The 15209-nt window shown below is 50.1% G+C and overlaps 1 protein-coding gene across 1 annotated transcript in view; it reads right to left on the reverse strand.

Annotated features, from left to right (window-relative positions):
* The window catches only part of DAP (death associated protein), a 61753-nt gene extending 49231 nt beyond the window's left edge, over window positions 1-12522 (reverse strand). The window contains exon 1 of the mRNA XM_004320581.4: window positions 12308-12522. Within this exon, the coding sequence (XP_004320629.1) occupies window positions 12308-12362 (55 nt within the window). The 5' untranslated portion in view covers window positions 12363-12522. The remainder of the gene's footprint in view (window positions 1-12307) is intronic.
* Between the last annotated feature and the right edge of the window lie 2687 nt (window positions 12523-15209).

Here is a 15209-nt window from a genome sequence, read left to right on the forward strand (position 1 = left end):
GTACTTGGTAAGAGCAGTAGTGCAACCAGAGTATAAACCGTGTGGACACAGTGGCTGCTTGCTTTCGGTTACACTCAGCTTCTCGATGCAAAAAAAAAACCCACTTAATCCCTGCCTGTAGTATTTTCTCAAATACCGAGGGTGCTTTCAAAGGGGCGATACAGCCACAGGTGACACAGGACAGCTGCTGTGCACACAGCCAGAGTCCACTCCGGTGGCAACCTTTCCCAAACTGTGCTGTGAAACCCTAGAGTTGGCAGAAGTTTATTTGGTTTCTAAAAACAGCCTCAGTGACATATAATTCACATACAATATAATCCACCCATTTAGAGTGTACAGTTCTCTGGTTTGGAGTGTATTCAGAGTTGCACATGATCCTTTTCAAACATGTTCATCACCCTAAACAGAAACCCATCACCGGTCACTCTCCAATCCCTCCTCTCCCCCAGCTCCTAGCAACCAGTCACCTGCATCTGCCTCTTCTAGACATTTGACATAAACAGAATCATAAAATACATAGTCTTTGGTGACAGGCTTTTTCACTTAGCATAATGCTTCCAAGGTCCATCCATGTCACAGCCCATGTCAGTACCTCACTCGTTTTCATGGCTAAATCATACTCCACGGCACACCATGGTGGACCACATTTTGTCATCCATTCATCTGTGGTGGTCATTTGCATTGTTTCCGCTTTTTGGCTACTGTGAATAATGCAGATATAAACAACTGTGTATGTACAAGTTTTTGTGTGGACACATGGACATGTACCTTCATTTCCTTGGTACATATGTAGGAATGGAATAGCTGGGTCACATGGTAACCCCATATTTACCCTTTTGAAGGAACCCCAGATGCTTTCCAAAGCCATGGAACTGTTTACATTCCAGCCAGTAGGGGTTCCAATTTCTGCACATGCTCGCCAACTCTTGTTATTGTCTATCGTTTTATAGTTATTCTAGTGGGTGTGAAGTGGTGTCTTATTGTAGTTTGATTTGTATTCCCGTAATGGCTAATATGTTAATGATGTTTTGCAAGAGAAAAACATGACAACAGAAGTGGGGATTCTAGGATGTATTAAGTGTGGGAAATGCGAGGTTGAACAAATGAAATGTGTTTCCTCAAGACAGATTTTCTGCCTTTAGTGTGCACTGTAAGCTTTATATGGGGCATATAATGTGCCATCTTTCCCAAGTGTATTTCACCACAGAACTCCTCCCCCAGGTAATGCTGGTTATCATTCTTCAGGACTCTAGTGTTCCATGGGATAAAGTATGGAAATGCTGGCCTTATATCCAAAAAGCCAGCCCCACATGGCAGTCGCCTGTGCGTGTTTTAGGGTCAGCAAGTCCCTCCATGTACTCAGCTATGTGGTCTTAGATTAGTCAGCCACTCAAAACCTCAATGCTTCATCTCCAGAAAGGGGTAAGAGCCACGTCCTAAGATGGAGAAGTTTAGATGAGAAGAGAGGCTGTTGAATCCTAACTCCCAAAGTGATGCTGTTTGGAGGTGGGGACTTTGGAAGGTGCTTAGGTCATGAGGGTGGAGCCCTCATGAATGGGATTAGTGCCCTTACAGAGACCCCAGAGAGCTCCCTCACCCTTTCTGCCAGGTGAGGACAGAGCATACAGCCGTCTGTGAACTAAGAAGCAGGACATCACCAGACACCGAATCTGCTGGTGCCCTGACCTTGGACTTCTGGCCTTCAGAACAGTGAGAATGTCTGTTGTTTATAAGCCACCCAGTCTGTGGTATTCAGTTATAGCAGCCCAAAGGGACGAAGATAGAGGTGCTCAGCAGCTTCCTGGCACTTGACAGAAAGTAGAGTGTATTAACGGAGCTCATTGGCCCCACGTTCGGGTGTGGGGCTCAGGGTATTCACCCTCCCTCCTCAGGATAGCCACTCTATGTTCCGCCACAGCCCTGCTCTGACCACACAGTACAACCAGCTTGCCAGGCCACATCCTCCGGTGTTTCAAATTACGTTGGACCCTGCTGAATTATGAAAGCCCAGGACTGGTTTCTTTATGATGCTGCGGACAGGAAGGAGAATGTGAAACACCCTGAGGCTTATACACTTCGGGTTTATTAGTCTTCAATTTCCCTGGGAGGATTCAGGAAGCTAACAATGCCTGTTGCACGGCCAGCAGTACCCAGCTGCAGTCCATCGGAGGAAGGCAAAGCAGAGGGCATGTGAAATAAAGGACCGTGTTTAACGATGCGTCTGCTGGTCTGGTTTTGGAATGAGAATCTCCCATCACTTCTTTTCAGTGGGGAGGGGACATTTACTTTGTTAAAAAGGAAATATAACCCTGTCCAGTAATTCTCTCAAAAATCTGCTTTTATCCTGACCAACGTTTATTCCAATCATTTTTATTTTTCATTTCTAGAGCCTTTCCCCCCTCAAATCTGTCTGTTCTTTATTTGATAGTGCATTACTCATATCTCGTGTTTTTAATTCTTTTATGTATTTAATCATTTTAGGCATACTTGTCTTATGGTTGTATATCTAATGATTTTATTATCTGAGGTCCTCGGGAGGCGCATTCACTGTTCGTTTTTCTCTGATTCTGGCTCTTGTTTGGGGTGAGTGTGGGCCATGGGCTTGTCTTCAGTAAGCCTTTATCTGTGGGGATCCTCTGGGGTGTGGGGTGCAGGCAGCATCCCTTTGGAGAGTTGCTGTACACGCTTCTGTCAAACCTGGAAATCCTTTTTACATTAACTGAGAACAGGAATGGCCAAACTGTAAATTTGAACTCATTGCCCATGTAAAGGCAGGCCTGCAGTTTCAAATTCTCCAGGAGCCTGTTTGCCATCCAGAGGCCAGGCTGAAACATACCAGCTTCCCCACCACCCCACTGTGTTGCTGGACACAGTTTTTTTCCTGTACCCTTTCTCCATGAGTTTGGCCTCTGAGCACCAGCTTTCAGCTGGGGTCTTGGGTTAAATGAGGCCATAGGGATGGGGCCCTAATCCAGTATGACTGGTGCTCTTATAAAAAGAGGAAGAGACACCAGGTCACTTCCTGCCTCACGTGGGCCCAAGGTTCAGGCTAACTGTTCTGAATTTAGCTACTTTTCTGGGTGTGATTCCTACAGATTTCCCTCACTTTGGGTTCAAATTAAAAAAATAAATAAATAAGAAAACAAAAATACCATTTGCAGGTGGCTTATCAAGATTGCCCAGGTTATGCAGCCTGCCAAACCTTAAGAAATGGAGACTGAAAATAAAATTCTGTAATATACTTAAGATAATTATCTACTCACTCTCTTGAAATATAAGATTATGAATGTTTCTGGCCAAAAGAGGAGGCTAGAAGAACTGTCCCACTAAATTTTTTAAAAATTCCTTTTCCTCTCCCATTTATCCCACCCTTATCCCATGCCCATGAGAAACTGATTAAAGGTGCTGTTATGAGCTGAACTGTGATCTCCCTAAATTCACAGGTTGGAGCCCTAGTCTCCAGAATTTCAGACCTGACTGGATTTGGAGACAGGGCCTCTAGAGAGGCAATTAAGTTAAAATTAGGCTGTTATGGGGGGGCCCTAATCTGATAGGACTGATGCTCTTATCAGAAGAGGAAGAGACACCAGGGAGGCGCGTGTTCAGAGGAAAGGCCACGTCAGGACGCAGTGAGAAGGCGGCCATCTGCAAGCCAAGGAGAGAGGCCTCAGGAGAAACGACACCTGCCAGCACCTTGATCTTGGACTTCTGGCCTCCAGAACGGTGAGAAAATAAATTTCTGTTGTTGAAACCACCCAGTCTGTGGTATTTTTTTATAGCAGCCTTAGCAAACTAATACAGACGCCCATTTAAAAATGATCTCTGAATCATTTCGACCCGGTAGACACAAAAGCCTTAAAACTATAAATCCCAGGTGTGTTCTATAAACTGGCTAACAGTAAAAAGAGTGTACAACTCACTACAAAAGGAATGGAGGATGAACATCAAGGTGACGTTCGAAATAATCACGTCTCGGAAAGCTCGCAGGGAGCCTGTCCACTTCTCTGTTGACGTAAGTACACACGTCCAAAACCAGTCACCCCACATTAGCACTTCATTTAATCTAGTTTATAAAAACAATTAACTTCATCAATCTCCCACAGTATGTGTGGTGATTAATGCAGCAATAAAAAGTGGCAATAATAATAATAACTCAAGGCTGCGACAGATTCATTCTAACTTGCACGACTGCCAGAAAATACAACAGCACATATTTATCAAATGTTTTATGACTGTCTCTAGGACTCTTCGTTGGTAAAAAATGTAAAGGCAGAGCTTGTTCTGCAGAAATCTTTGCAGAATTCCTTGTGAATGTAAGCATTTTCCTGAGACATTAGTAAAAACAAAAACAACTCAGATTTTTTCTGTGGTGCTTGTTATTCAAATGTGAGCTTCAAATTTCAAGAATAACAAGCTGCGCAGTGGTTAAGAATCCACCTGCCAATGCAGGGGACGTGGGTTCACTCCCCAGTCCAGGAAGATCTGACATGCCGCGGAGCAACTAAGCCCGTGCACCACACTACTGAGCCTGCGCTCTAGAGCCCGCGAGCCACAACTACTGAGCCCATGTGCTGCAACTACTGAAGCCCGGGTGCCTAGAGCCCGTGCTCCTCAACGAAGAGTAGCCCTCGCTTGCTGCAACTAGAGAAAGCCGGTGTGCAGCAACGAAGACCCAAAGCAGCCATAAGTAAATAAATTTAAGGAGGGGGGAGAAAAGAATAACAAGCTTCCTCTTAACAGGAGTGCCAAGCTGAAGTTAAGGGCATGGATACTGGAGCTAGATCCCTGGGTTCAAATCCCAGTTCTGCCTCTGTGTGTGTGTGTGTGTGTGTGTGTGTGTGTGAGAGAGAGAGAGAGAGAGAGAGAGAGAGAGAGAGAGTGTGTGTGTGTGTGTGTGTGTGTGTGCGTGTGTGTGTTGGCAAGTTGCTGGCACTGTCTCAGGGTCCTGCCTGTGAAGAAAGGGTGGCAGTGCTCTCCCCCCAAGGGTTCTCTGAGGACTGAAGGAGTGAGCCCATGTGAAACACCTCCGCCAGGGCCTGGTCCCCATGAATGCTCAGCTCTCAGCTCCTCTCAGGAGACGGGTTTTCACAACTAGCATCTAGCACTTAGAGAACCCTCCAGTGTGCGAGTCCTTGGTGGTTTACCACCTCCTCCCCACAGCTTCCTCACGTGTAAGGTGGGGATGGCAGGACCGATGCACTGGGTTGTTGGGGAGTGAGTGACACACCCTGCAAAGTGCTCGCCCACCATGGGGCGCTCCACTGCCCTGGTCAGCTGACCACCTCCAGGACTGTCGTCAGTACCTCACCACACTTAAGTTCTGGTGACCTGCAGATCCCGGAGAATCCTTCCACTCTTCATGCCGCCACATGCCAGGCCCTGTTGTAACCACTGGCCAGGCGCCCCCTTACCCCCTGACTTTCCAATCACCCTATGGTGTAGACCCCCCCCCCCACGAGGAGGGGAAGCCAGTGGCCCCGGTCGCACAGGTGGCAAGCTTCTGACCCCGGCAGCCTGCACCCTTAATCACAACCCGCAGGCCTTGCCCTGCGTGAACATTCCAGGAAACAGAGCGACACTCCTCCTCAGAGAGACAAGAGTGATGGCCTATGGAGAGGGTCTAGGACAGGAAAGAAAGTATGTTTGATGTTGAAAGCTCTCTGCAGAGCAGCTTCCTTCCCAAGGAGCAAAGGGGGAAGAGGAAGCATCCTCCAGGTCAGACTTTGTCAGGTGGGTAAATATCGAGGAAGTAGCTGATGACATAGCCCCCCAGGGCCGGGCATCCCCTCAGGCATCTGGGTGCCTGACTGTGAGATGGTCCCCGACAGCTGGCTCTGGGCCCACACTCAACAGCAGGCTAGGAAGACCCCCCAGCTGCACGCCGGGCAGGGGGATGAGAAGGGTGTCCCTAGATGGACAGTCAAAGCACCCTGCACCAGGGAGCAGCCCCAGCCCTGGCTGCCGTGCTGAGCAGGACTTGTGAGCGGATGCTTTCTTTGTTCTTGCCCAAGAAGAGCTACTGAAATGTGATTCAAAGGAAACCGAATCCACGCCAAAAAAAAAGAGATGAAAGCCTCCGAGAACTGCTCCGGTGAGAACAAAAGGAAGCAAACCAGGAACACCCAGAGCTGCAGGTTACCCGAGAACGCGATCATCTCAGGTAAAGCAGCACTGTGGCTGGAAAGCAAAGTGGACACGGGACCAGACAGCCCCCGGGATGGGGGACAGTGGTGGGATCAGGGCAAAGGAATATGGTCCCTCTTGGTTAAGAGGAAGGGCTCCACCAGGAGAGGAGGCTCCTTGGCCAGCAGAAGAGCCACGCCCGTCTGGGGAGGCTGGTGGCCCTGAGGTGGGGAGCCCTGTGAAGGGAGGGTGGAGGATGAAGGGTGAAAGGCAGTGAGTCACGGGGACCCCAGGAGCCCCGGCACCCCTCACCCCCGAGGCCAAGTGCAGTTCCCCCCACGGGAGCTTTCCGGCCTGAGGCAGCGGGCGAACGTGATGCTTGCGCTAGAAAGCGTGTCCCAGATAAATTGCTGAACCTGCAGCCCTGACGGTTTCCTCTCTAAGAAAACTGAAGACCAAACAAGGGAAACTGCTATTCTGCGCTCAGAGTCGGAATAAGGTGGGAAGGCCCTTCAACAGCACGGCAGCAACCCTGCTCACCCCGCAGGAGAGGAGACGTGGCATTCAGAGGCGTGGAGCGTGGGGCAGGGCCATGGGGCTGTGGACCGGGACTGGACAGGCCAACCCGTCTTCCACGCAGGGCCTGCTCCATCCCCTGACAGGCCGCCCCAGAGGGCAGAGTGCGTGGTGAGCAGGCCAAGACAAGGACCAGCCGGACGGAGACCGGGCCAAACCCGAGGAGGGTGTGGGCAGCCGCAGGGGAAAACCTTGCATTCAGGGCGCGGATTTCAGAAAGTCCACGGAGAAGTAGCCTCCCTGCCTGGAGGTACTTGGCGACAGGCAGGGAGGCAGCGTTCATCAACCCTAACCCCAGCCTCCCTTGCAGCTGGGCTGGGGCCATTTACCTGGGTCGTGGCCCTAATACAGCAAAAAGAGGCAGAGTAATGAGCCCTCCCCAGATGGCCACGCCCTAGTCCCTGGAGCCCGTTTACGTGTTGGGCCGCATGGCAAAGGGGAAGGAATGTCGCAGATGGAACTGAGGTTGTGGATGGCCTCTGGAAGCTGGAAGAGGCAAGAAAATGGATTCTCCCCTAGAGCTTGCAGAAGGAAGCTGCAAACACCGTGATTTCTGCCCACTGAGACCCATTTTGCACGTCTTGCCTCCAGAACTGGAAGATAATACAGTTGTGCTGTTTTAAGCCATTAAATGTACGGCGCTTTGCTACAGTGGCCACAGGAAACTAACGCAGTGACACGTGCCGCTCCCAGGCCGAAGCACCACAAGGCCCCGGCACCACGGCCTGCACTCAGTCCCCTCCAGAGGCGGAGTCGCTGGGCAGGAGGGACCTGGGCCTCTGCATTTCTCCTGGTAGGAGGGCCACCGGGAGAGAGATACACCTTGACCTGCCCAGCCACTGAGATTTGGGGCCATTTGCTACAATTAGTGAGTACAACATAAAACTGTAACTACCACAGTACTTTATACAACAGTGAATAGTCCCTATCCAAACAAAAGAATTTCTGAAGCTGGGAAGGGGAAACTACTCACAAAACCAAGCAAGAGTGCACAGGCATCGTCTGGAATAAACAGAAAAAGGAGGACGCGTCTGTCCCCCGAAGTCCTAGAGCACAGAGGGGAAACTGAAAACACGTCTTAGAGGTGCTCGGTCCACCCTGACAGGAAGCTTTTTTAAAAAAAGTCAGTGACTTTCAACAACATAAATTTTTTTTAAAAAGGCTCAGATTATAATTAAAATATTATTATCAAAGAAAAATGCAGTGACTAAAAGGGTCTCTCTTTTTTTTTTTTGGCATGTCAGGAGCAAAGGCAGACCCCTCTCCTGTATCTTCAAGCGTTGATCAGTGACTGGGTTGAGGGTGCTGGGGGCGTGCTTAGCACACCTGTGATTGCACGGTTAATACACTAAAAACCAAATCAGTCTTGCCTTTCTAGCAACAGAGTGGCCGCGATAATATGAAAACCCCCGACGGAGATAATTCAAGGAGAAGTATCACCCACAACCCTTTAAATGCATCCTGACTGATTAAGAGAACAGAGAACTGAATTATTTTGAAGTTACTAAAGAAAAGCAAAGTGGTCTCTTTTCCCATTTTACTTTAATAAATCCATTTGACTCAGTTCTAGAAGGGACATAAATTCTACTCTTGAAAGAAAACCATACGTAAAATTAGTAACGCTCCAAGCTATCCTGTATTAGATTTATGAGAACTTTCCTGACATACGGTTTTGGCTCCCCTTGGAAATGGGGGGGAACAGGGCCAGCAAAACGTATTTAACAAAGAGACGTTATCCTCGTCGCCACCACAAACTCATGGAAACCGGCTGGAGTAATAGTGGGGCTTGGCATCACGTCCCCCCTTCTGCGGGCAATCAGAGCGCTGCCGCTCGATGAAACAGAACCTCACTCGCTTTGCTAATCTGCATTTGCAAGAACTCCCATAAAACAAGCAGTCTCACCCGTGTCTCCGCAGGTTATCTGTGGCCGAGGGCGGTGGCAAGGTCTCAAATCGTGAAGACTTGGTTACTTTTCCAGAGGACCCGGCCCCCAGCGCACTGCAGGACACACTGCAGTGCCAGCCAGCACTCAGTGGGTGGACTTTGTATTTATTCGCCTAGCACCTTTCTCCCAGGCTCTCCAGAAGCCTCATTAATCTCACACCTTGGGAGGAGGCCCCTGGCAAGTGATGGAGCCCCCTGTCGAGAAGGGCTGCCGGTTCAAGGCTTGGGGGTGTCGGCAATACTGCAGAGGGTGTTGTCCTCCGTATCCCAACTGTAAGGTGACTGCTAGTTAAATGAGCTCATGAGTACCAAGCAATTAGAATTGGGCTGGTGAAGGGGAGCAGAGCATGCCACCCCAAAACATGGCTCTTCGGCATGAGTATGATTTTGAGCAGATTAAGAAATAGCACAGGGCTTCCCTGGTGGCGCAGTGGTTGAGAGTCCGCCTGCCGATGCGGGGGACGCGGGTTCGTGCCCCGGTTCGGGAAGATCCCACGTGCCGCGGAGCGGCTGGGCCCAGTGAGCCATGGCCGCTGAGCCTGCGCGTCCGGAGCCTGTGCTCCGCAACGGGAGAGGCCACAACAGTGAGAGGCCCGCGTACCGCAAAAAAAAAAAAAAAAAAAGAAACGGCACACAAGGAAAAGCCGTATACCGAGAAGTCACCCTTGTTAGGAACATTTACATTTATAAGGGAAATCTCCACTTGTAAGTGTCTCTCTCTCTGTACCAGGAAGAAAAGGATGACTAAATTATAGGAGAATCTTAACATCTGCATAACCGTCTTCCTTCCACTGGTGCATTTCCTGGTTCCCTCCCATAACGGGGGCCTCCCCTTCTCCCTGGCATTTTTCATCTTTACTATTTAAGGTGGTGGTTGGGAGTGACTCATTTTTCTTTAGTATCTCCCATGTATACAGGAGATATACATGTTATTAAGCTTCTGTTTTTCTCTTGTTAATCTGTCCTTTATCTTAAGGGGGATCTCAGCTAAGAACCTAGAAGGGTAAAGGGAAAATTCTTCTTCTTCCCCTATACCCCCACGCATTGTGACGCTCAGCAAATGTTAGTTACAGTTTCCGCTGTGATGCTGCTGCCGAAGCTGGCTGACAGTCCAACCTGCACCCCCAGTACCCGCTGGAGACAGCTCAGCGGCGGAGGGAAGTTGTGGGCTGCACATGCTACGGAGGAAGGGAGAGGCAGTAAGAGGCTCTGGAGAAACTCGGGAGCTATTTATTGAGTATTCTGAACCAGGCACTGCGCATCAATGGGTAGCCCTGGAAGCAAGAAGAACAGGCGGACAGGTGGAGGCTATGGGGATGCACAGGAGCGTGTCTGGTTCAGACAGCAATAACGAGAAAACACAAAAGAAAAAGAAGAGAGTCATGGAGGAGAGTTTTATTGTTTTCAACTGCAGAGTTAAGCACAAGCTCTTGTTGTCCAACTTAAGCCCTTAATGCAAGTTTTCCCAGTGTTTTTAAGGCTGTTATTTTGATTTATGAACTGGGCTCTCGGCTGTACTCGATGATTATCCTTTATTATAGTGGTTGCCTTCCTTTTTTTTTTTTTTTAACATCTAATCTGCAGAACTGTCTAACCTCTGATCATACCGGAGTAAACAAGGCCACCCAGAACTTTCTGCCAAAACAGCCTTCCAACCAGGGGCCTCTGTACCACAGGGAGAAAAAGCACCTGAGCGGTACTACCTGGCAGGCAATATACCACAAGGGACGAAAGGTCTCTTTCTAACCTGCACCCCTGGCCAAGTGTGACCGGCCTTGGGAAATGCAGGATGACAGTGACAGCTTCCTTAGCAGCTCCTGCTGGAAGAGGGTCTCAAAGGCTTAAGGGACCCGCCCTGAAGTCACTTGAGGAGTTTACCTGTGGGACTAACTGCCCCTGGGCTCCAATCCTGATGGATGGCGACAGGAACAGCACAAAGGCAACCCTGCCCTGCTACTTTCTCAGGGACCATCTGGCCCGAACCTCCCATTTCATGGATTAGGAAAACTGAACCCTAGAGAAATGACAGGCCTCAAAACTTAAAACCCAAGTGCACTGCTACAGCAGCACAAATACACTGGCTCCCCTCTTCTTGGGCATAAATAAGATGTTTAACTTGTAACTCACACAGCCTAGCTGTTTACAATTCAAAGAAAATCAGAGTCCTTCATGAAGTTTCTCCCAGGGAGTTAATATAGACAGTTTATACCTCTGATCTTAAAACTCTCCATATGGCTCTCTCTATATGTAATTTCATTACCGCTACTTTGCTTTGGTATCGTTCCAACACATACATCTAATGCCACTCATCGCCCGGGGACAGGGGAGCCCTGTGCAGACTGCTGCTGTGTGGTCCATGGCCACGAGTGTAAATGAAGGTGTTCCCTCCTGCCGTGCTGCCCAGGTCATCAGGCAGGAATGATGGACATGAACCCGCAGCGGCAGGAATTAAACGTCAGAATTATGATTAAAGGAAATGCCTTTGAAGTTCTTTTCTAATTTTAAACTAATTCAACACAGAGACCCCCAAAGTCTATTTTCCATTACAGTGGAACTATTTTCTAAAATCCCATGCTCTTACATCCCCACGCATCGGTTAGCCATTTTTCTTTCCTAGTGCCAGTCAGTCTTCTTGTTGTTCAGAGCTTGCTTCACTAGTGAAAAGCATTCCCTACTCTGGAATGCAACATATGTAAAGAACTTCTCTATTCACCGTGTTGAGGCAGAGAATTAGTGCCCTATAGTGGGGGGCGGCAGACAGAAATTAGGGGAATCTTTCCTCTAACAAGAAGATGGCACAAATGTTCCATAAAAAGCAGCCATGTTTGGCTAAGGCTTCTGTTATTAGCAAACTGAGTTGATACTTTAACTAACGTGTGCAACTAAGACCCTAAAACCCCACACACTGAAATGACTCGTATCCTGGGACCCAATCACCTTTGATTCCCTCCCAGTGTCCTTCCATACGGATCGATCGTCATTCCAAAGGAGAGGAGAAAAAGCAATCCACCAGTTTGGGCAGATTCGAAAGAGCAAACAGGAACTGGGCTCAGAAAGGGGAAGAGACGGTTTGAACATGAAGGTTGGTTAGAGACTCATTTTCTAAGAAAGATGACTCTTTCCTGCATTTAACCTCCTTGGCTCGGAAGTTTAGGATGTGCAAAAGCAAAAAACAAAACCACTTCTGAGGAAAAGCAGAATGCGACAGAAACTGGAGGGGAAAAAAGTCATATTGAGTGATTAATGATAAAAATGATTTCCGCTCCTTTGGTTCTTTTGTAATGCTGTCAGCCTACGATTTATCATCATGACGTTAAAAACACTGATTTGTCGTTGTTTCGGCTACTCGTTTTTCTAAAACATCTGTACATTCTAAGTAAGTATTCACCGCCCAAACTTCTGGGAGCAAGTTGTGCATCTGGGCTTGTTCAAGTCACTCTAATTTGCATGCAACTCGCACAGGCTTGCGATGTTTCGCATAAAGAAACACGTCTCACCAGCGCGGAGCTGAGTTTAACTTAGACCCCACGAGTGGACACGTCCCAGGCTGGCCGGCTGCCTCCCCCGCCCGGCGCCCCGCTCCGCGCTCCGCGCCCCGTGCCCGCGGGTTCGAGCCCGCCCTCCGGGCCCGCGAGAGGAGAGAAAGTGGGAACGAGTCAGTACCGGCGGGCGGGTGTCCAGCTTTCGTCTCTAGCTTCCCCTCGGGAGGCGAAGACATGGTGCGACCGGGTTTCAGAGGGACCTGGACGGCGGTCGTCGAAGGCTCGCGGGCCTGGAGAGAAGTGCGCGCGAGCTTTAGCACCGGGAGCGAGGGAGGCGCGTGCGTGGGGCGGCGGGGCCGCGCGCGAGCGGACCGACCGCGGCCGCCTCGAGGGGGCGCGGCCGCTGCGCGCCTACGTGGCGCGGCCCCGCCAGCCCGCGGCTGCGCGGTGGCGTCACTGCACCCTCCCCGCCCCGCCCCGCCCCGCCCGCCGACTGCCGCCGGCTCCCGCCGGCTCCCGCGCGCCCCGGGTACTGAGCATGCGCAGTCGGCGGCGCCACGTTGGAAGCCTCGGCCGAGGGCGGAGGAGGTAGAAGGGGAGCGGGGGCGGGGTGTTGACGGTTAGAAGAGGCGGGCGTTGGTGCCGGCGGGGACAGTCGCCCGAGGTTGAAGAGCGCCCAGCAGGAGGGTGGCACCCCCGTGCACGGTGCTCCACCAACCCTCCAGATAGACGGTGACGGTGGTGGGGAAACAGCTTCAACAGTGGGGCACCCAGGGGTGCTGTGTGCCGTCGGGGAACCGGACCGTCTGCCAGATGGCCTCACCCGGCTCACGCTCGGAGCGACCGGTGAAGTGCGGAAATGAGACCCCAGGTGGGACCGACCGGGGGCCCAAGAATAGCAGGGATTTGTTAAAAGATGCTGCAAATGGGAGAGTCTCCCCCCCCACCCCACTCCGGGGGAGAAAGGCAGAGCTGTGAAGCCTGGAAACCTGGACAGAGGTCTTGCAAGGTTGCGTCTGTGTCCCCTGTCTCTGCCGTCTTCATGTTGCGTTGGGTCTTGATTCTGTCCAAAGCTGACCCGTTGGCCTTGTGCCTCGGATTGCAACCTTCTCGCCTTCTCAAGCGCTTTGTAACTGCAGGTATCCTCTACGGACCATCAGTCCCGCCTTGATAAATTAGCGTTCAGACATGTCCAGTTTCTTTAGAAGAGGAAACACCATCGGCTCTCTTGGCTGTATGTCTCCCTTTGACAGCACAGCTGCTCGAAGAGCATCTCAACACCCCCACCCCCACCCCCGTCTCCTCAACCCAGTCCAGTCCATCTGGTTGCCATCAGCGCCCCAAAGGCTGCCGCCAGCCAGGAAAGTCCTTTTATCATGGTCACTCGTGACCTCCATGCTGCCCAATCCAGTGTTCACTCTTCCGCTCTCATCCTCCTTGACCTGTCAGCAGCGCTTGACCTAGCTGACCGTCCCCTTCCTCCTTAGCTTCAGGGTTGCCACATCGTGGCGCTGACATCCAGTGCTTGGGCTGGAGGCTTGGCTGCTAACTCTCAGTTGGGTTGGTTGGCTCCTCTTCTAGGTTTCTGAACACTTGAGTCTCTTAAGGCTCAACATCAGCCCTCTTCCGTGTATAGACTTGGCTTCAGTGGTCACATGAGGCCCACTATCATCCACATGCGTATGGACCCCAAATCTGCAAACCCATCTCTCTATGCCTGCCTCTCCATTAAGCTCCAGACTCACATTCCACTGCGCCCTTGACCTCCCTTACCCAGATGTCTAACTCAGCGCTGCCCAGCTCTTTGCATCAGGGCACACAGAGAAATGCACATACTCTACGTTGATCTGGGACTTTCCCCCGACGTTTCAGTAACACTACCAGCGGGACAGCTGTTGGCCAGGCAGCAGTCGTGATACAGTTGTCTTTGTCTTGCATTCATATCAAAACTTGCAGACAGGTGTCAGCAGCTTAGAAGAAAATATGAAATCAGTAGTGGAACACTCTTAGGAGATGCTCCATCACTAACACTATTCATAGAACAGAGTGAGGAAATCCACAGACACTGATGGTTTGATTCTAAATAGAAGGAAGCTTTGAGGATACCTAACCCAACTAATTGTATGAATATTTTCTTCTTTATGTGTGTTCAAGAGTGCTATATGGTTAAAAACTCATGCCTTAAGTCTAAAAGCACCATTTCTAAGAAGTAGGAAATAAAAATTCTAGGTTAGAAAACATTGTGTTATAGTTTAGTTTGCAGCGTTGTTTCCTCTTAGTGGTACCTAAAGTCATATGTTAAGAGCGACGGCATCTTCAATTCCATGACCCATGGTATTGCTAGGGAACCCTGGGGGTAAAAGAAGGAGCATGCTGAGGAAGGAATTAAGCTACCCAAGGGCTCTGGAGGCTCCGGTCACCACTGGGCTGCACCAAGGCCTGAGAGGATCCATATCTTTGCCCGAGGCCTGTTCTGGGACCACACTGATCAAGACCCTCTAGTGTTAACAGCCTTGCCTAGTTTTACATGTGGAAGCAGAACTCCTGACTCACCCATCTACCCATAGATACCTTCCCATCTAGAGTAGAATCCAAACTAGAGTACCTGCCTAATCCATAGTGTTCCTACTGAAGAAAATACGGTTGTTTAAGGAATTTAGCTTGAAAAAAAACACCCATATTTCCCAGCCTCCCTTACAGCTAGGGGTGGCCAAGAGGCAGTTCTGGCCATTGAAATGTAAGTGGAAGTTGACTGGGGTTTTCTGGGGAAGTTTCTGCATTCTTGATATGAGGACCACCCTTCCTCCTGGTGACTTCATTGTTCACACCGCCTTGAATTCAGACAGAAGGTGGAAGGCAGAGCAATTGTGTCGCAACTACAAGGCAACCAAAGGCATGAAAGCCGTATGCTAAAGGTGGCGCAACAGGAAGACGAAGGGAAGCTGGACTTTGAGGTTCTGTGGTGTCTCTGCAGGGCAGTGGACCCCGCCTCCAGACTGTTTTGTTGTGTGGAAAACAAACCCCTAGTAGATGCAGTCCCTGTGGTTGGTGTCTTTACATGCAGCCAAATGCAACCCCTACCA

This window comes from Tursiops truncatus, chromosome 3 (assembly GCF_011762595.2).
Source record: "Tursiops truncatus isolate mTurTru1 chromosome 3, mTurTru1.mat.Y, whole genome shotgun sequence".
NCBI classification, from domain to species: Eukaryota; Metazoa; Chordata; class Mammalia; order Artiodactyla; family Delphinidae; genus Tursiops; species Tursiops truncatus.